This window comes from Trichosurus vulpecula, chromosome 4 (assembly GCF_011100635.1).
Source record: "Trichosurus vulpecula isolate mTriVul1 chromosome 4, mTriVul1.pri, whole genome shotgun sequence".
Classification (NCBI taxonomy): domain Eukaryota; kingdom Metazoa; phylum Chordata; class Mammalia; order Diprotodontia; family Phalangeridae; genus Trichosurus; species Trichosurus vulpecula.
Genome location: NC_050576.1, coordinates 275,991,080 through 276,013,254, shown reverse-complemented (window position 1 = coordinate 276,013,254; position 22,175 = coordinate 275,991,080). Strand labels below are relative to the sequence as shown.

General features: G+C 38.0%; 1 protein-coding gene across 1 annotated transcript in view; it reads right to left on the bottom strand.

The window, feature by feature from the left end:
• The window catches only part of AP1S3 (adaptor related protein complex 1 subunit sigma 3), a 71,041-nt gene that overhangs the window by 11,489 nt on the left and 37,377 nt on the right, over positions 1 to 22,175 (bottom strand). Inside the window, exons 2-3 of the mRNA XM_036756701.1 lie at positions 5,415 to 5,593; positions 3,623 to 3,731 (exon numbers count right to left, since the gene is read on the bottom strand). Of these exons, the coding sequence (XP_036612596.1) occupies positions 3,623 to 3,731; positions 5,415 to 5,593 (288 nt within the window). The remainder of the gene's footprint in view (positions 1 to 3,622; positions 3,732 to 5,414; positions 5,594 to 22,175) is intronic.

Sequence of the window (22,175 nt, the reverse complement as noted above, 5' to 3'; positions counted from 1 at the left end):
CAAACTTTGTTATTTCACCTACTATCTAGCAGTAGTATACATAAAGCAAGCTATTAATAAGTGTCTGACAAATGTGCCAATAAATGAAGAGTTGACCAAAAGATGGGGATGAAAAGAATAGCTGGGAGTGGGACCAGGAAAAGTTTTAAACAGTATGGTCCTAAAATAACACTGCTAAATCTATATTTAAAATGTCTATAGGTCAGAGAAAAAATCAAAATGTTGGTATTTGAGGAGTAGGAAAGAGGAAAGGCATAAAATTAACCTCCCTAAGTACAGAAACTAATAGATATTTTCCTTGTTGGGAAAGCTAAGGCAAAATGTCTGGAGAGTCATATTTCAAATTCTAGAGTGGGGGTTGTTCTTAACTATTTTTGTGTTAGGAATCCTTTTGGGTCAGTCTCATAAAGTCTATGTATTCTTTCTCAGAATGTTTCTGAGTACATGAGGTTCATTCAAATGCAAGATACACAGGATTACAAAGGACACCAATTATATTAAATACATTAAATTATATCAAAATAATTTTAAAAATAAGTTCATGAATTTCACATTAATACACCCTGTCCTAGAGGCTCCATTTCTAATTCTCAATTCCCTGACCAACAATTGCACTTTTTTGGAAATTTTTGCTTAAGCACATTTTAATTAGACTCAATGTAAAAAAATTAAAATGATGCAAATGCATCAGTATTTTAATTGCAAAAATAAGTAAGACTTTCAGGTGGGAAGAGGGGGGAAAGAATTTTAAAGTAAATATTTTGATTCGTAAGAGGATTCCCAATTAAATTCGTATTTTTTTTTTCAAAAGTACTTCATTTAGTGTCTGGCTTCCGACACTTATTAGCTGTGTGACCCTGAACAAGTCACCTAACTCTGTTGGCATCAGTTTCCTCATCTGGAAAATGACCTGGAAAAGGCAAATCACTCCAGGATCTTTGCCAAGAAAACTCCAAATGGGGTCACAGAGAGTTGGACACAACTGAAACAACCAAACAATGATGGACTTTATTAAGAAGAGTTATGCATGTCAAAATCTGTAAGATTTTTTTTTGAAAAAAAAGTTAACTGATATAACTATTCAATTACCCTATGGTTAGAAACATCAAGCAAGGCATAAAATGGGGAAAGGGATATTTACAAAGGTGTTTGTCACAGCTAGGAAAAGTCCAGCCTGAGCCTCAAGTGAAGGGGTCTTCTATTTTGAGACAACATGGGGCATCAAGGTCCAGAATATTGCAGGGCCCCCTGAATGAGATCTATGCTCACACACACACAAAAACTGGCCTACTCACAATGGAAAAAAAAACAAAAGGAAGAAAAGTGTCTATTGTTCAGACTATGAAATAAGGTTGTTATGGACAGCCTACCGACTTAGTCTATTATTAGTCTCAGTCTATTTTGGTCTACACCTTGGACAGAGAAGATATAGAATAAAGTGGGGCTAGTATTGAATAGGAGGGAAAAGGAAGGAAACTACACAGAGCTTTTAATGATCCCAACCAACTTTCTCTTGAAAACAAGGCCCATCTTTTCAACATCAATATTTATTCAGTGATGATTCAAGTCTTTTGCAAGTCAATGGACAAGCCAATGGAGAAGTGCATGGTGGACATAAAGAACCTGCAATATATTACCCAAAAAGAACTACAGGGAGAACATGCATACAGGATATCATATAAGAGATGTATGACTGGAAAAGGAGATGGGATGGTCATACTGCAAGAGTGATAAATGATGAAAAGACTATTGGTAGCCACCAGTGTAAAGAAAGATAGAGAACTACTCTTAACACCCTGGATGACCCTCCCATGGAGGATATATGGGAGAACACTAAGAAGCATGCTACAGGATGAGAATGTATAGATGGGTTGCTCTCCACACCACTGGAAGGAGGACCCACATCCCACATTAATGAGTTCACAGAGCTGTTTTGAGGATCAAATGAAATAATGCCTGTCAAGAATTATATAAATGTGAGCTACTATTATTTAGACTCAACAAAGAGTAAGCACAGTGGAATCTTATGACCTCTTCATTTGTCAGTCAGTGGTTTACACTGTGGTACTATATCAGTGTTATGAAGACAGACAACAAAGGCAGGACATCTGAAACTACTGTTTTAGTGACATTTGGGGAAAATGAGAGAAAGCCCAAGTCTGTGAGCAAAAAGGGAATGGGAGAAGGGAGGGATGTGTTTAATGGATATGAAATCCTTTATTTCCAAGGGAAGACAGAACCTAATTATGTTACACTATAAGCTTTCCCTCCCCTTTTAACTAGAGCTACAAGGGCCAATCAATGAAATTACATACATGGAAGTTGTCCTACTTACTCCCCAACCTTCCAAAAGTCACGAAAGAAGAGGAGTAAGGAAGTAATATCAAGTTTACCACATATCAGATGGGGAAATAATTTTGCATAATCTATGACCCTGAATAAGCTATAATACTTTAGAGCTAGTCTTTCTTCATACAGCATTATTTTTGAGGGTTTTTTTTGGTATTATGAAGTTCAGACATGAAGTATGAGATAATGCATAGTCCACGAGTTACAAAAGTGTGAGAAAATTTGGGTCTATAGGAGGTGATCTTATTCTATCACTAACCACAGCAGTAGTTAAGTCTATAAACATTTATTAAGCTCCTACTATGTGACAGGCACAGAAAACAGCAGCTTGAAATAGAAGGCTCAGAAACAGGAAAAAATAAATAATGATGTTTTCCTTTCAAGTATTTCTAGTAATAAACATATGGTCTTGCTTTGTGGTTGACATTAAGTAGATAATCTTTATTTGTATAGCATTTTCTCTTGGCAAACATATACAGAGATTCTATGACTACTTTCCACCACTAACCTGAAACCTGTCAATCAAATAATGACAGCATCTACTTTCCAGGATTGTTTTAAGGAGCAAATGAGATAATAATTGTAAAGTGCTTAGTACAGTACCTGGCACATAGTTAAGTGTTATATAAATGCCATTATTGTTATGATGATGGCAACTGATTGGGTATTTGTAGTGAGAAGGAGGGGTTAAGAAAAACACTGAGGTTGTAAACAGGCGTAACTGGGAGATTGGTAGAGCTCTTGATAGCAATAGGGAAGTTAAGAAGAGGAATGGATTTAGGGGGGAAGTATTAAGTTCCAAAATACTTATACTACTTGTGCAGGGGCAGTTAGGTGGCAGCATAGTGCAGAGCACCCGGCCTGGAGTCAGGAAGACCTATCTTCCCCAGTTCAAATCTGACCTCTGACATTTACTAGCTGTGTGACTCTGGGCAAGTCACTTAACCCTGTTTGCCTCAGTTTCCTCATCTGTAAAATGAGCTGTAGGAGGAAATGGCAAACCACTCTAGTATCATTACCAAGAAAACCCCAAGTGGGGTCACAAAGAGTCAAACAGGATTGAACAACAACTCGTGCATGAGGTTATCATGAGGGCAGTGAAGCCTCAAGGTATGGGCTTAAACATAAGCTAGAATGCATGACCCCTGGACTTACCTGACATTTTCACATATAGACTAAACGATGAGGAAATAATGATAGAAATAGAAGGGAGAAGTAAATTTTGCTTGAAAGATTCTGCTAATTTTCATGCATACACCAAAGTAAAACTTACATTTCCAAAATACTTGTCTAGTAATTCCACATAACGATGTACAATCTCTAGCGTCAACAGTTCATTGTCCTGATTTTCTACCGCACAACAAAAATATAAGCTAGCATATCTAGAATAGAGAGAGAAAAGAAATTAGAATTCATTGGAATATTGAACAACTTGGAGATATTTCTTCCCAACAAAATGTGGAAGCTCATACTCCTTTCCAAGGAAACGTTCCCTCGTAATCAAAGAACTGTTTATTTGCCAACTGTCCTTTCATTATCCAGATACAGCAGAATCTGAATCGTGTAGTTAGGTGTCATAGTAGATATAATACTTGAAGTCAAATTCTAGCTGGACCACTCGGTAGTTCTGTGACCCTGGGCAAATCCCTTGACACCTCTTGGCCTCCCTTCCTCATCTCTAAAATAAGAGGGTTGTATTAGATGGTCTCTAACATTCTATGATGGTGTTGAAATATTATCCTTCAGACTGAGCACTATTTCCACTGGTAACAAATGAGTGTGTTTCTATTTTACACAACTGTACTCATGAGGAACGAACCCAAAGTTTCAGGGAGGCTAGCAAGATGGAGAAAATTTCCACTGGAAAACATTCCTTTGGGCATACTTTTCTGCTCTAGGAACTTAAGTCTACAATACACTTGAGTTTATTTTGCAATAAAACTGCTGAACATTATGTGGTTCTTGCAATATATAACCTGAGCTTAACCTTTCCAAGCCCCTTGTGTCTCATCTGTAAAAATAAAGCAGTCCAACTTAGAAAAGCTTTAAGGTCCCACCTAGCACCAATATTCTAAGATTGTTCTACTGGCTTGGCTCACAGAATGGAAGAATGAATTAGAGCTAATGGGAGTGGCTTATTAATCCTCTTTGGAAACCATAGTTAGGTACTATGCTACTTGGTAGAAAAGCAGAAAAGGAAATCTCGTTTATTCTTTTTTTTCCTTCCCCTAAGAATGAGTTTGCAGAACCGATGGACAGCTATGGAAGAGTGAAAAGTCAAATTCTGCTTGACAGTGTTTTGAAAAATGGGCAAAAAGTTGCAGAGGGGCATGTTTTGATTCAACGTAAGAGAAGTCTTCCCAACAATAAGTTTTCCCCAAAGTGGAATGGACCACCTTGGCAGATAATAAGATTATCCAGCAAAGGCTAGATGGTCCTTGTTGAGTACGTTCTAATGGCAATTTTTGTTCAGGTGTTGGCTAGACCACACAGCCTCTAAATTCCTTTACTCCTCTCTGAGATTTTGTAATTCTTTCAGGCCCAGTTCTTTCAGCTTGATATCTAAATCGTTAAATATTTGTTCTGCTGCCGAGTTTAACTCTTATCACCCACTCTATCTCCCCCCAACCATCTCAGACATCCTAAACCCTCCATTTTAGATTTTTTCAAGGTTATTTGAAAGCAACTGGAACATCATTCCTTCTTATGGTAGAAGAACGGTCTATATTAGTATAAAGGAAACAGTAGCAAATTGAGAGATTGGAGGTGGAAGTTTTAATCTTAGCTCGCTCCACCACTGCCTAGCTGTGTTATGGGGAGCAGGTTAACTTCCATAATCCTCATTTTCTTCACCTGTAAGAAGGGGGAACAAACTAAATTATCTTTAGCATGCCTTCTAACTCTAAATTCTATAACTCTATTTGTGGTTTGACTATTTGACTCCTGTTTTACAGTGCCTGGGACTAAAAGTAAGACTAGTTTGGTAAACTGAGTAATTTTCAAGCTTAGAACAAATCTTTAAAATCATGACCAAAACTGAAAAGTTCCCATTAAGTTACTCACACCTTTTATAAACAAGTTTTAGATCCTTCCAGTCAACAAAACTGCTTGTCCTTTGACTACGAGATAGAATCATCTGTACGATTTCTCGAGTGATCTTTTTTCTCTCTTTATCAGGGAGTGTGGTATACCATTTCTGCAGCCTTAATTTCCCTTGTCGACTGAACAGCAATACGAAATGGATCTAGAAAAAATAAAACACAGGAGTAATACCAAAATCTCAACAGCAGTCAATCTATAGAAAGTAGAATTTCCATTGAAATGCTTCCAGTAATCAAAAGACTAAGAAAAAAAGATATTTGCTAGCATGTGTATAATCTGATCTGTCAATTCAACATAGTATCTCACTTCAAAAACGCATAACTTTATATACCAAGAAAAAAAATCCCAAGGTATTTATCCATGGCAGGAGCAGCCAGTGTTTGTTTGTTTGTTTCCTGCTGAGAGTCTACTGAGGTGGAAACAAGTTAATTAAGAAAGCATACAAATAATAAGCACTTCCCTTTTGGTATGTTTTCAAGAGGAAATACAAAATGTTCAACTCATTTTTTTAAATTAAAAATATAAAATACAATTCAGTAAGTAAAACAAAAACTATGCTTCAGTTTCATATTTTGAGAGGGATAAGAAGGTAGGATGAGAAGAGAGATGTACAGAAAAGAGAACAAAAAAGGACAGAAGAAATCAAACATAAAGAGAACAGAGGAGTAAAAAGCCCCACGTTTGAAGTTGAAGGTAAAATCCTATTCTTTGAGTTGTAAGCATCAAGGCCAGTTATCATATTATCATATTCTGACTTGTTTCTCTTAAAAGTAATTTTAAAATAATAGAAGTAGAAATGGAAAATAATAGAAAATAAAAAAATTTCAAGTAAGCTCTAAAATATGGTGATTTATTTGAAAAATACAGAATTTTTTATGGGTTCTTTTCTTCTCCCTTTTCCTGAGGGATTTTTAAAAGCTTATATAGACCTGCTTTTGAAAATGGGTTTGTATCCCTTTTTGTGTTGTGATCTCTTTGGCAATCTGGTAAAGAAGCCTTCTTAGAATAATATTTATTACCTACATTCATAATCGAAAGAAATTCTAAATTTCAGTTAGTGAAAATGAAGATGTAATTTTTTTTTTCTATCCAAGTTCACAGGGCAGTTAGGTGGCTCAGTGGATGGAATGCCAAGCCTGGAGTCAAGAAAACCCATCTTTGGGTTTGTGTGACCCTGGGCAAGTCACTTCATCCTGTTTGTCTCAGTTTCCTCATCTGTAAAATGAGTTGGAGAAGGAAATGGCAAACCATTCAAATATCTTTGTCAAGAAAATCCCAAATGGGGTCACAAAAAAATCAGACACAACTAAAATGAATCATCCACAAATCCAAGTCCACAGACTACCTGCGATATGTAACCATGGACCCCAATTAAGAACTCTCACTTTAGAATTTAAAAGTGTGATTGGTTTGGGAATTCTTGCCTGCATATCCATGTGACTTTCAAAAGTGATCGGTTATTTTTGAGATTAAAGTTAGCTCAATCAATATTACTACAGGATCATGGAGATGGAAGGGACCTTAGAAGGCATCTGGTCCAACCACTTCATTTTACAGATATAAAAAATAAGATGTAAGGAAGTTAAGGGATATGCACATTGGTACCAAATGGGAAAGCTGGGATTTGAATCGAGGTCCATTAATTCTTCATCAAGAATTCTTTCCACTATCCTACCTATGTTCCCCCCCTAGACTAAAGGTTATATTTGAAACCAGAATTTATTGCATTGTTATCATTTTGCCTAAAACCAAAGTCATTCTTATTGGCCCTAACCACATGGAGTGGGAACTCAAAAGAACTCAACGAAAAAGTCTTTTAGGAATAAAATGAGTTAGACTCCATTCATATTTTTTCAGTTACTCTTATGAAACCTTCAGAGAGAGGCTTATAAATATGTTGGGAGAGTTAGCAAAGTCCACCAGGCCCAGAAGAAATTTAAATAGTAATCCCTGCTTTAAGAGAGTTTTCAACCCAAACTAAAGTTCTTGAAATGTTTCTTACTTCATAAAACATATTTGCCTTACTGATCTAAGTGCTGTTTGTATTACAGATCTCTTAGATGGAATGTGATGGGAAAATGCAGAAGAAAGCAAAGAGTTACATGAATTTTAATATCACAATTTTATGGAATTATTTAGAGCAGCTATGTAGGGAAGTGAATAGAATGCCAGGCCTGGGGTCAAGAAGACCTGAGTTCAGATATGACCTCACTAACTAACTGTGTGATCCTGGGCAAGTCACTCAACCCTATCTGCCTCACTTTCCTAATCTGTAAAATGAGCTGGAGAAGGCAATGGCAAACCACTCCAGTATCCTTGTCACAGAGTCAGACATGACTGAAATGACTGAACAACCAAAATGTAATCATTTTTATTGTACACTACCTCCCCCCGCCCCATCAATATGGAATAATGTATAGAGCACTGAACTCCAACACAGATTCAAATCCTGCCTCAGATACTAATTTCTTCACCTATAAAACGAGAGAATTGGACTTAATGACCTTTGGGATCCTGCCAGCTATGTTCCTAGGGGTGTAGCCTTCTTTCAAGTTAGTAAAGTCAATAAAAATGTGTATATTGTTCATCTAAGGATTTAAAAGGGGTTCATAAGTTTAAGGGAAATGACTACAAAGGCTTTTTCCCACATGATCATATGCTCGAAGAAATCACACAGAATTTATCCATAACAAGATTAAATTCTGGCAACAAATTCTTGGGTTTCACTTGTATTTTTATTGTTTTTTTTTAACTGAATTTTAATTTCCTCAAAAATATTTTGCTGTCATCACCTGTAAAATGAAAAGGCTTATTATCAGAAAAAAACAAAACTTTAGGGAAGCTCTGAGTCAGATATAATTGGGAAAAGGTATTATCATTCTACCATTTCTACCATGACACTGGCTTGTTTAAACTCTGGCAGAAATGTCTGGAAATGGCAAGATATTGAAAATGTAGAACCAATGGGACCCCTTCTTAGAATAAAGTTTTAAAATACATAAAATAGGATTACAAAGAAAACCAATCATATTGAAATATTGAAACCCAACTATTTCTTTTTAAAGTTCACAAAACCCATGTTACAAAGAACTCTAGCTCTAAAAAGAGCGTAGAGGACAAAGTTGGCATTTTGTAAACAACTAGAAATAAAGATAGTATTGCCCAAGAGACAAGTTGAAATAAAATTATTGTCCAGCTTTTCTATCAAATACTTGCTTGGTTTTGGACAAATCATTTCACCTCTAGGCTCCAGGTGCCATATTTGTAAAATGAGGAGGTTGGACTAGGTACTCTAGAGTCCTTTGCTCAAAAGTCTGCCCTCAATTTTCTCTTCCAGATGAAATAATACCAGTTCTTGCAACCTCACCTCATGGTGGCTCTTCTCTGGACCCTCTGCAAATCTTTGGTGCTTTTTTTATACTGTGTAACAAGAAGCAAACCATTTTTAACTAATTCTTACACATAGCAGGGCACACTAATAGAAATGTTTATCCCAACCAAAATGCATTCAAAAAGAAAGAATGATTAAAAATCACAGCCACATACATACAAGCTGTAAATCACAAGGGGAAGAAAAAGTAAAGATATGTTCCACATTGAAATTTGCTTGCTATTTATATTACAGTTTACATTGCTACAAAATGGAATTCTGCATAAGCAGGCTGGTCCAGAAGGAAGAAATAACAAAAATCTGTTGATTCTTCAGACAATCAGAACACTACTTACTCAAATGAAAGATCATTTGTAAAATGGACCCTAGTGATCTGAAAACATTAAGGGACCTCCATATTTATCATTTCTGTCAGGGAATACTATGAAACTTCATATACAGACTCACATTCCACTCTGATCATCTGGGAAGAGAAATCTTTTTTTAAATATGTTTTTAATTTACTTTATTAAATAGTTCTCAATTAGATGCAAAAAAATTTAACATTAATTTTTAAGATTTCTTTTTTTATTTTTAGTTTACAACATTCAGTTCCACAAGTTTTTGGGTTCCAGATTTTCTCTCCCTCTCTCCTCTTCCTCCCCCCCCCAAGACAGCATGTAATCCAATGTAGGTTCTACATATACCTTCACACTGAACTTATTTACATAATAATCCAGTTGTAAAGAAGAATTATAACCAATGGAATGAATCATGAGAAAGGAGAAATGAAACCAAAAAAAAAAAAAAAAGATAGCAAATAGTCTGCCTCGATCTGCATTCAGACTCTGTAATTCTTTCTCTGGATGTGCATAGCTTTTTCCATCATGAGTCTTTTGGAGTTGTCTTTGAACCTTGTATTGATGAGAGAAGTCAAGTGTATCAAAATTAGTCCTTACATGTACCATGTGTCTATAATCATGTATAATGATCTCCTGGTTCTGTTCCCCTTACTCAGCTTCAGTTCATTAAGTCTTTCAAGGTTATAATGAAGTCCATCTGTTCCTCATTTCTTATTGCACAATAATATTCCATTACATTCATACACCACAATTTGTTTAGCCATTCCCCAATTGATGGGCATCCCCTTGATTTCTAATTCTTTGCCACCACAAAAAGAGCTGCCATAAATATTTTTGTACATTCGGATCCATTTTCTACTTGGGATATAGCCCTAGAAGTGGTATTCCTGGGTCAAAGGGTATGCACACTTTTAGAGCCCTTTGGGCATAGTTCCAAATAGCTCTCCAGAATGGCTGAATCAGTTCACAACTCCAGCAACAATATAACAATGTTCCATTTTTCCCACATCTTCTCCAGCATTTATCATTTTCCTGTTTTGTCATGTTAGCCAATCTGACAGGAGATATGTGGTACCTAAGAATTGTTTTGATTTGCATTTCTCTAATAAATAGTGATTTAGAGCATTTTTTCATATGCCTATAGATTTCTTTAATTTCTTCCTCTGAAAACTGCCTGAATTTGACTTCATTTAAAAAAATTTTTGAGTTCCAAATTCTCTCCGTCTCTCACCTCATCCCCCACTTCAGCCCTTGAGAAGGCAAGCAATGTCAATTATACATGAAGTCATGCAAAACGTATTTCCATATTAGTTATGTTGCAATAGAAAACACACCAAAACAAAGAAAAAAAAAAGTTTAAAAAGTATGCTTCAATCTGCACTCAGAGATGATCAGTTCTCTCTCAAAATGGATAGCGATAGCATCTTTCATAATGTGTACTTTGGAATGGCCTTGGATCAACATCTTGAGAGTGGCTAAGCCTTTCACACCTGATCAACCTTCCAACGTTGCTGTTGCTGTGTACCGTATTCTCCTTGTTCTACTCACTTCACTGTGAATCAGTTCAAATAAGTCTCCCCAGGTTTTTCTGAAACCATTATGCTAATATAGCACAACAGTATTCCATCACAACTTGTTCAGCCATTCCCCAATCGATGGGTGTCCTCTCAGTTTCCAATTCTTTGCCTCCACAAAAAGAGCCGCTATAAGTATTTTTGTATAAATAAGTCCTTTTCCCTTTTCTTTGATCTCTTTGGGATACAAATCTATTAGCGGTATTGTTGGGTCAAAGAGTATGAACAATTTTGTAGCCCTTCGGGCCTATTTTCACATTGTTCTCCAGAATGGCTGGACTGCTTCACAACTTGGGAAGAGAAATCTTGAATAAACACAGAATGAAAAAAAATAGGATATTTATTCTTCTTATATATATCTTCAAAGTCCAAATGTTCTCTTTTATTGCTCAAGTTGATGTATTTGAATAAAATTAATTTCCAGAACAATCAAAATATCAGCCTCCACTAAGAATCAATGAATCAAAAGATCTCAGGGGCCAACTTGTTCAACCCGTTCTGGGAACATAAATCTCTCAAAAGTCATTTTTATCAAACCTTTGCTTTGATATCCATTCAATCTTTGGATAGCCTTGGCCAGGGCTTCCAAACTAGGGGGTCAGGCTTTGAATACATCAGGTCCAGGCTTCCTGCTCCATTTGTCACCCTTAACCCCCCATACCTGGTTGTGCTTGACACAGAGAAGAACCCTACTAAAAATTCACTCTCTTTACTGCATCTCCTCCAATGATCTTCCAATTGACCTGACCTGTTGTCACCCTCCCTGATTACATTTACTTGTTGGGAGTATTTCCTGTTCAATGAAGCTGGCTTGCTTTACTTTGTTCTATCTTGTGGTGCCCTGTTCCCTAGTCCTGCACTTCAGAATCTTGAACCTCAAATGATATTAAAAGAAACAACCTCTAGTCCCCTATACCTCTGCAATAAAGGAAACAGAATTCAACTCTTCTCTAGGACCAAGCCTGGCAATTACACAGAACTAACTTCCTCTTTAGGGGGCCTTTCCATTTAGTGGAAGGTAGGGAAGGAATAAACATTTATATAGGGCCTACTATATACCAGGAACTGCACTATTACAAATAAAGTATACATTAAGAATATTGTTTTTCTGGTACAGCTTACTTCCTTTTCTCTCTATCAGTCTAAGTTTTTCCATGCTGCTTAGAATAACTTGTCAATTATTATGGCACAGTAATGTTCCATTACATTCAGCTACCAAGATTCATTTAGGCTTTCCTGTAATTGACAGGTATTGACTTTGTTTCCAAATCTGTGGGTAACTCAAACTTTCAGTGATAATTTATTCTTTTTGGCCAAAGCAACTCAGAAGACCATTTATTAAAACACTGACAGAAAGGTGTTTTTGATCTACATTAATGGAGTAAGCACAAAAAGTTATGAAGTCACAGTCTGGAGGTCTCTACTGAAGAAATCAAATATTAGGGTTTTTTCCCTAGAATTCACAAGTTTATTTTAAAGTTATAGTTGACTTAGCCCTTTAAAATGAGGTTAAATTTGCACTAATGATAAAAATAAATTCCTTTTAATGTGCAGAAATTATTCAGAAAATAAATTTCGTGAAATCCCCTCATGAGAGGCAATACATATCCTTATGGGGTTACATCATGGCTAGTGAATATCTAGTATAGTAATTGGACAAAATACTCCTTAAGTCAGTCTAGTTCTGCACAAATTCATTTAGGTGTATGACTGAACCAAAACACCTCTAGAGGAAATGATTCCTATTACCAGCAACTTGAAAAAAACACAAGTGAAACGTAGATGATCTGCCATCTTAAGTACCCTCAAGGATAGTAGATTACAATTGTTTTGGCTTCGAGTGTCTCCATTAGCTCCTGGACCAAATTAGACCCTAATCCTGGTTGCACAATAGTAGCCCACAATCAATATTATTCTGTGGCCCTCAGGATTAAGTGTTTTTCTAGACTATCAACTCTATGGCCACCACTGACAGAAACGAACTTTCAGGAAAGCCACAGGCTAAATCAATTTCAATCTGGACCCCAAGATGTTAAAATAGAAACCGAGCTAACCTCCAGAATGCAGAAAGTTGAACAGCAATTCCACAACTTACTGAATTTAACTGATTTTGACACTGGACCACAGTGACCTCACCTACAGAAGACTGGACCCAAAAATGACCTTCACGAATGGGAGTGAGGATAAGGAATCTATTGATATTTCCCTGCCTCCAATCATGTCATGTTGTATACACTCTTTAAAAGACATCAGCAGCCATACTGCCAGCTTCGATGGACAACAATCTTCCTCAGCACATGATTAATCAACCATTCATTGAAATACATAATGATATGTACGTGTGTATACATGTTTTCTAGAAGCTAGATGCAGCAGGGGACAAGAGAACACAACCTGGACTCAAGAATCTACAGTGAAGTTGATGAAAATAGACAAACAGAAAAATGTTAAAGAATCAGACAAGCCAAAAATGTGAGATGACACAATAGCATATTATTAAGTGCCAAGTGGATTGTACTTTTAAGGGCTTACATGCTTTAAGTTCAAAGAGTAGAGGGATTTATGCTAGAGTGGTCAGGAAAGGATTCATGGAGGAATCACAGACTCCTAGAACCCAGGGCTCCTTCAGCCCCATGGCTTCTTTACAGAGATAAAGAACAAGGCACAAGATTAAGTGACTTTTCCAACATTATACAACTCTCTAGCAGAGAAGCTACCATCTCTCTTGGTTTTTAAAGATGGAAGTAAAGCTATGCCTTAAAGAATAGGAGGGGTTAAAAGAGGCAAAAGGAAAAAAGGGAGAGGGTATACTATGAGGAGTGAGCACTTTCAGCAAAGGCATATAGGTGAAAACAGGTAGCTAGGTGGTACAGTGGATAAAGTGCCAGGGCCTGAGTTCCAATCCAGCCTCAGACACTTACTAGCTATGTGACCCTGGGCAAGTCACTTCACCCTGTTTGCCTTAGTTTCCTCAACTGTAAAATGAGCTGGAGAAGGAAATGGCAAACCATTCCTGTATCTCTGCCAAGAAAACCCCAAATGGGACCATGAAGTGTCTGATACTAATGGCTGGCAATAGATGGCATCCTTTAACAATGACTATAAAATGAATTTCTGTAAACAATCCCATTTTATGACTTACTTCTAATTTAAATATCAGAGGTATATGTTTTCTATGAAAAAATCTTTCCACTGCATGAATTTAAGCCTTTAACAAAGAGGGCATTAGGTCATTTGCTCTGCTCCCTATCATACTAGAGGTAAGTGCTGTTTGCTGGAAATTAACCTTTCCTTTGTAAAAATTCCCAACTTGGGAGTATACCATTACCTCCCTGGTTCTTTTGATTTATAAGATGATGAATGGAGATGACATGAACAGGAGGCACCATTTAGCAAGGTTCAAAGTAAGACCTTTGTCCTGATCGGCCAATACAAGGTGAGACTATTCCCATTATTGAGGGGGTGGAAGGTTATCCATTCAAAATTCCTTTATGAATTGTTATCCTAGGTTCTGGTCCAATTAACACTATATTTAGTATAACTGGCTGAGTCCTGAAGCACAACCTTAGACTTGGCCACAAAAAGTGAGATATTTTTGACATCAGAATAAAAGCCTCATCTTTCAACTTTTTAAAGTGTGTTTGTGGCGGGATGTGAATGTGGAAACAAGGGGCTGTTTCTATAGTCCCATCTCCCAGACCTCAACTACCAATCCATTTCTTTCAGGCAGGATGCTAGGCTATCCAATAGTAATAACAACAGAATTTTCTAGTAAATGTACTCTCCCAGTATGTATGTATGTATGTATATATGTATATATATGTATGTATGTACACACACACACACACATATATATCATATATTCCTTAAAGCACATGAATTCAGGTTATTAGTTAAGTACTTTGTCAAATCTTTAAATTAGACATTCTATATATACAATTTATTTAGAACAAATGATCTATCTTTTATCAAGATAATGTGAATTAGTCTGAACAGAAACTGACAATTTAAAGATATTTTTCCTTTATTTGAAGTGTGCTTTTTCTTTTTTTTTAATAGGAGCAGCTAGGTGGCATATAGTGAATAAAGCACCTAGGCCTGGAGTTGAAATCAGCCTCAGACAATTACTAGCTGTGTGACCCTAGACAAGTCACTTAATGGTGTTTGCCTCAGTTTCCTCATCTGTCAAATGAGCTGGAGAAGAAAATGGTAAGCCACTCCATTATCTTTGCCAAGAAAACCCCAAATGGGGTCACAAAGAGTCTGACACAACTGAAAAACCATGAAACAACAACAAATTTATTTTATATCTTTGTCATGGTAGCATGAATGCGATGGCTCCTAGGAGCCAGGGTACTTGTTCTCATCTATCTGTCAGCTTTTTTGGTTTCCTTTGCAGTGACTTGCCACTTGCTTTCCTGTCTTTTTTGTTTGCTTTAACTGGGATACCTTCTCAGATTTCAGGGAGTCCATGAACTTGAATATGGGGGAACTACATCTTTCTTTTCACTAACCGATAACTGAAACTTAGCGTTTCCTTCATTTGTGAATGTAGGCAAGAAATATTATTCTGAGAAGCCTTCACCAGACTTTCAAGGAGGTCTAAGAAATTAAAAAAAAAAAACCTTAAGAACTATCCTGCTGTATAGTCAGGACTATAGAGATCATCTAGCTCCACCACCTTAATTTACTCAGGAGGAAACTTTGGCCCTAATTTGTCACATTCCCAGCCTTTAGGCACAGCTGTTGTGGTTCAGTTGTGTCTGGCTCTTTGTGAGCCCATTTGGGGTTTTCTCTGCAAAAACTCTTTGCCTTTTCCTTCTCCAGCTCATTTTACAGATGTGCAAACTGAGGCAAACAGAGTTAAGTGACTTGCCCAGGGTAACACATCTAGTAGGTGTCTGAGGCTAGATTTGAACTCAGGAAGATGAGTTTTCCTGATTTCAGGCCCGGGACATAGCGCATAGCATGCATTTATTAAGTGCTTGTATTGACTGACTGGCTCCCATGAGAAGAAAAAGATGTTATTCACATTTAGTATAGGTCCCCCACACAATAGGTACTCAGTAACTTAACATTGGCTAAGTGGATAAACAGATGCTGATACAAAAGACTCTACCTTGCCCATCCCCCCCATACACACTTTTTTTCCCTTTTTTTTTTGGCAGCTATGGGTTTAGAATTTTTAAATATGATAAGAATCTTGGCTGTCATTCAAGAGTTCTGTTTAATTAACTGGAACACGGGTGATTCACTCACAAGACAGTAACCACTGAGCCAGGAAAAAAACCCAGGTTAGTCAGTGTAAGTAAAGGGAAAATAATAACAGGTATTCAGAGATCACAACAGTAATACTGTATTTAGTGTTAATGTTTAATCTCTTGGAGAGTAATTGGTATCAGGAAGAAGTTTTGTCTTAGGTGGCTCAGGCCTCAGTCCAGAACAGGATTGGAGTAGGTCACAGGTGAGGGTTTTGAATCACAAAACAATCAGCATTAGCTGGGTTAGAACCAAAATAAAGCTATCAATTTAACTGGAAATGCCTCCTTATATTTATGCTACATTTAATGTTTTTAAAATATTTTCTTGTCCACCGTCTCATTTGCAAATTGTTTGACTTTGGGCAAATTATCTAACCTCCTTGGGACTCAGTTTTTCTCATCTTTCAAAATGACGGGGTTGGTCTAGACAACCTCTAATGGCCCTTTTGAATCAAGGTCCCTACCCTGATCCTTACAACAAGCCTGTGAAATAGGCAGACCAAGTCATTCAGGGCTCCTCAAACAACAAAGTGATTTCATCAATGTCAGAAACTCCATCTGTATAAACTACATTTCCCCCAGTTATTTATAATTTTCTCCTTCATTAAAATGTATGCTCCTTAAGGGACATTCTCATTCATTCTCTCTCTCCCTCCTCTCTTCTCTTCCTTCTCTCTCTCTCTTCCTTCCTCTCATTCTTCTTCCCTTCCTCCCTCACTTTCTCTGATTGTCCCCCATGCCTGGAATATACTCTCCCTCCTCATTTCTACCTCCTGGCTTCCTTCAAGTTCTAGCTAAAATCCCATCTTCTACCCCTCTTAATCCTTGTACCTTCTCTCTTGAATTTTTTTCCCTATTTGTACATATTTCTTTGCTCGTTTTCTCCTCCTTTAGATTGTGAGTTCCTACAGAGCAGGGACTGTCTTTTGCCTTTTTGTGAATCCCCAGCACTTAGCAGCACAGTGCCTGGCACATAGTAGGCACCTGTTGTTTTCTCCTCTTAAGGTGTCTTTAGGCATGTCAATTCTTTACATCCTCCCTTTTCCATCCCTTAGCAGATTTCAACCACTCTGAGGGTCCAAATGTAATGTCATTCTATGTGTATGTATGTGTTCAGTTGTTTCAGTCGTGTCCAACTCTCCATGACCCCATTTGGGGTTTTCTTGGCAGAAATACTGGAGTGGTTTGCCATTTCCTTCTCCAGCTTATTCTACAGATGAGGAAACTGGGGCAAATGAGGGGAAGTGACTTGCCCAAGGTTGCACAACTAGTAAGTGTCAAAGGCCACATTTGAACTCAGGAAGATGAGTCTTCCTAAATCCAGACCTGGCGCCACCTAGTGTCCAGTAAGCACTTAATGTTTATTGACTGAGTGACTGAGCAATCAAATACAGCCTCAGACACTTACTAGCTGTGTAACCCTGGCCAAGTCACTTAACCCTGTTTACCTCAGCTTCTTCATTTGTCAAATGAGCTGGAGAAGGAAATGGCATCCACTCCAGTATCTTTGCCAAGAAAACCCCAAATGGGGTCAGCAAGAGTTGGACAGGACTGAAAAATGACTCAACAACAAGCCTCCATTCCCAATGTCACACAGCCGCTCCATCTTAATTTTAAAGGTTAGGAAACCGAGGCTGAGAGAGACGGAATAACTTGTCCAAGGTTGCACAGATAACAAATGCTTGGGCTAGGACCAGAGCCAAGAACTTGTGACTTAAGCCCAGTGCTCTTTCCATTTAAGTAACTCATTGAACAGTAAAAATCAAGGTGAAAATATGAGACTCTATCAATGTATTTGACATCCCCACCCTCTATGTTCCTCCCTCCACCATCAAGTATAACCAAAGTCCATTCTAGGAGAGTTTCCAGGCAGAGGCAGGATGCATTAGAATCTAAAACATTTTAACTTTCCTAACAGGCCTAAAAATGGAAGAACCCTGGTACTCGACAGCGTAGGGCTCTAGGAACCCATTGACCATTACCATTAACCAAGAAAAACACCTGAGCACCCTTTTCCCTACAATATAATATAATAGAAGGGTCTACTAAAGAAATGGGAGATCGTAAAGAATCACAAATTACCTCTGAAAGCTACATGTTGGCCTCTATCTGAGTACTAGTGTTGCGGACAGCCCCCTGAAGCTACCATAGAAGTATGGCCATGGTATACTAATAACCTAGAGCAGGGCTGTCCAACATGCAGCCTGCAGTGCGCCTGCCTACAAGCCTAGAAATTTACATAAATGCTTTAGTAAATGAAGCCGAGCTACTGCAGAGCTCTCACTAAAATGGCAAATCTAAATATATTGTCTATTGTTTCAATTGTGTTATTGTTTCAATAAAAACCTAACGTTGGACAGCCCTGACCTAGAGTATGGTATACCCAGAGATCTACAGGGATTTGGAGATCTTAGACCTGAAAGTGGAGTAGGAAGGGTCTAGCAAAGTCCCTGACGCGTCTTTGGGGATTCCTATGAGCACCAGGGATATTTAGCAATCCTAAAGTGACAGTATACCCCCCTTCCCCTGTAATGAAGCAGTGGGAATTGTTGAGGTAGAAAGGTTAGCATGGCAATCAGGGAATAGATAACCCAAATTCAAAACCTGCCACCTCTTAAATATACCAGCTGTGTGATCTTGGGCAAATCTTTGAATTTCTAAATGTCCTCAGACAAGTCTCTAATAAGTTACAGATTTGCGTTGGTGGCAGGTTTCTACACTGGACATCTCCCAATGAAACCCAAGCCAAAAACACAAAATAAAACAAAACTCTCAAGATGCCTTAAATGAATAAGCAGTGGTCCACAAGGTAGACACAAAATAAGTTTCTCTCATTTAACATATTCAGAGGCAGTGCTAATTTTGCCTCACTGATTTCCATTGCTCACCGAACTCAGGCTTCTTGTGGCACTATCCATCACCTCCGATTATAAACCAATTGTGATATTTCCATTAGAAGTTGTGGCCAGGAACAATGGGTAGAAATTACAAAGAAGCAAAAATTTACTAGATGTCAGAAAAAAAAAAAACCTACCTCTCAAGTGTAATAGACTGAGCTAAGCCCACCCTGGACAGTCACTTATCCAGTGTGTCATAGTGGGGGATCCTTTAAAGTAGAAATTGGATAGACTGATGACTGAATTCCCTTCCAATTCAAAAACTATGATTGGGTGATTCTGCAAAACAAAGGACACTTACTATAAATGAAATGAGTTCATTTATCTTTTTTTTCTTAAAATTAAATGGTCACACACAGCTCCTTAAACTACTGGCATCTCAGTACAATCAATACCAAGATTTTCCATACCATCAAAAGAATCACCATGGTACACCCAGTCCAGGAGTCTGCATTATGGGAAGGTTTTGCTGTCTTCTCAAATGTCACCTTCAAAAACTTAGGTTTGTCTCTCAGACAGTAAGAGCAGGAAGGGGCAACAAAGGACTGGGGGGTGGGGTCATGTTGTGCTTTTGTTCTGAGTATCTCTCATCAAAAAACTTTATGCCATCATTTGGTGGCCAACATTCTGGTAGACGAACTGCCAGGCATTGCTGGTTGGTTATCAAAATGATTATCAGAGATACAGTCCATTGCTGGGCCTATAACTGAATCCTTCTAAGCTAAGCAGGACCTGCCAAAACCTTTAATCCTAAGAGTTTAAGGTCATTTGTGTGCCTTGAGGAAGGACCTAAAAAGAGAAGATGTTCATCTACAGCTTCAGAAAATACACTTGTTTTAAACCTATACCATCTGTTATAGGAAATTAGCTTAATTACCTGTTAGATTTCTTTTTCTGCTTTCTGTCCTAATTTTATCTCTTATATCTCAAGGCATACTACTAACAGTAGGATTTGGAAATTTCCCAAATACCTGTGTTCCCCCTATCCATAGACTTCATAGTTGTTCCGGATTTCAATCATCAATCAATAAATAATTATTAAGCTCCTACTACTGTGTGCCGGGCACTGTGCTAAGAGCTAGGGATGTAAAAAGAGGCAAAAGACAGTCCCTGCCCTCAAGGAGCTTATAATCTAATGGGAGAAGAAATATGCAAACAAATCCTAGACATAGAATAAGTAGAAAATAGTTAACAGAGGTAAGGCACCAGAATTAAGTTAGGAAAGTCTTCCTGTAGAAGGTGAAATTTTAGTTGGGTCTTAAAGGAAGTCAGGGAGGTCAGCAGTCAGAGAGGAGGAGGGAGTGCATTCCAGACATGGGCTACAGCCAGAGAGAATTCCTGGAGTGGGAAGATGGAATGCCTTGTTCCTGGAACAGCCTGGAAGCCAGTGTCACTGGAACAAAGAGAACATGTCAGGGAAGATGGTGTAAGAAGACTGGAAAGGTAGGAGGGGGCTAGTTTATAAAGGACTTTGAATGTCACATAGAGCAACTTTTTATTTACTCCCGGAGGCAATAGGAAGCTATCGCAGTTTATTGAGTAGTGGGGGTGATGTGACTGGAGGAGTGCTAAATGGGGGATGGACTGGAGTGGAGAGAGACTTGAGGTAGGCACCTACAGCTAAGTGGGAGGAGTGCTGAGGAAGAGTCAGCCTTTGAGAGATGTAATGAAATCGGCAGGTCATGGCAAGAGCTTGGATATGGGTGGTGGTGGTGGGTGTCAGGGAAGGGTGGTGAGAGATAGTGAGGAATCCAGGATGAATCCTAGGTTGAGCCTGGGGGACTAGAAAGATGGTGTTGCCCTCAAAAATAAAAGGGAAGGTGGAAGAAGGGAAGGTTTAGGGGAAAAGAGATTGAGGCACCCCTGTCTTTTTAGTCCATCTTTAAATGGCAATCTCTCCAGTCTTAGATCATTTCAATGACTATCCTCTCAACCTTTACCTGATTCACTGTCTTCCTAGAGGTAATGCAAGCTTCTCTGTTGACAGTAGTGAAGATACAGATACACTATGGTTTTGGAGAAAGAAGGATTTTTTTTTCTGAGATGCTTACTAATCACATCTAGTTAATTAAAAATTATAATTGCTATCTTCTGTTTTTATATCATCTCACTTCCAAAAACATCATTCCTCCCTCCTCTGCCCTGAAGCAAGCCATCTCACCTAATACCAAATACGAAAGATAATAAAAAGTTCAGCAAAAGTAACCACTGCATCAACTGATTCTGATAGTATATGCTGAGTTTGAGATTTCTCTGAGAGATCCAGTTTTAAATATCAAATAAGCCACTGATGATACAAGTCAAGTCAACAAGCATTTGCTAAGTATACATGCCCAGACAGTGGCACAACAGCAATGCACAGAATGGCACCCCCCCCAAAAAAAGACAAGTCTGTGCTCTCAAGGATCTCACAGGAGACAAGAGAAATAGAAAAGAGATATATACGGGGATAAACTGAAGATAATAATAGAAAGACATCAGTATTAAAGAAGATTGGAAAAGACTTCTTGTAGAAGTTGAGAGTTTAGCTGGTACTTAAAGGAAGCCAGGAAATAAAAAGGAAGAGAATTCCAGAGAAGGGCAACAGCCAATGAAAACGTAAGTCCTTGTGCAGGAGTGAGGCTGAGAGGTAGGGATTGGGGGCAGGGAGAGCCTGAATCATATGCATCAAAGATGATAGTGCCAAACCCATAGGAAATGATGGGGTCAAGAAAGAACACAGGACAGAACCTTGGGCAACATTCACAGTTAAGGGCCATGATGGGGATGATGAGTCACTGGAGTGGTCAAATGGGAGAACCTGAAAAGAGTAATGTCAGAAAAACAGAGAGAGGAGATAATGCCCCAGAGGAAAGAGTGGTCAACAGAATCCAAACGAGGGTGAAAAAAAAAAAAACAGGACTGAGAAAAATCCATCAGATTGGGCAATTACAAGGTCATTTGGTAGAGACTGGTTTCCATTGAATGATGATTCTAGAAAGCAAGTGTTCTAATAATGAAAACTCACATTTTTATGTTAAGGTTTTCAAAATATTTCACATATATTAATCTCATTTGACTCACAACTAGGTGAGGTAGGTCCCATTTTAAAGATAAGAAAATAGAGGCTTAAGGAGGTTAACTGGCTTACATCTTAGCACAGGTAGTACATGCCTGAGGCAGGATTGTCAAAGCCAACACTCTTATCCACCACTCCACTGTCTGGATGAATTACTGAATAACTGGATAACTGAAGTATCCTAACACTGCTCTTCCTTAAT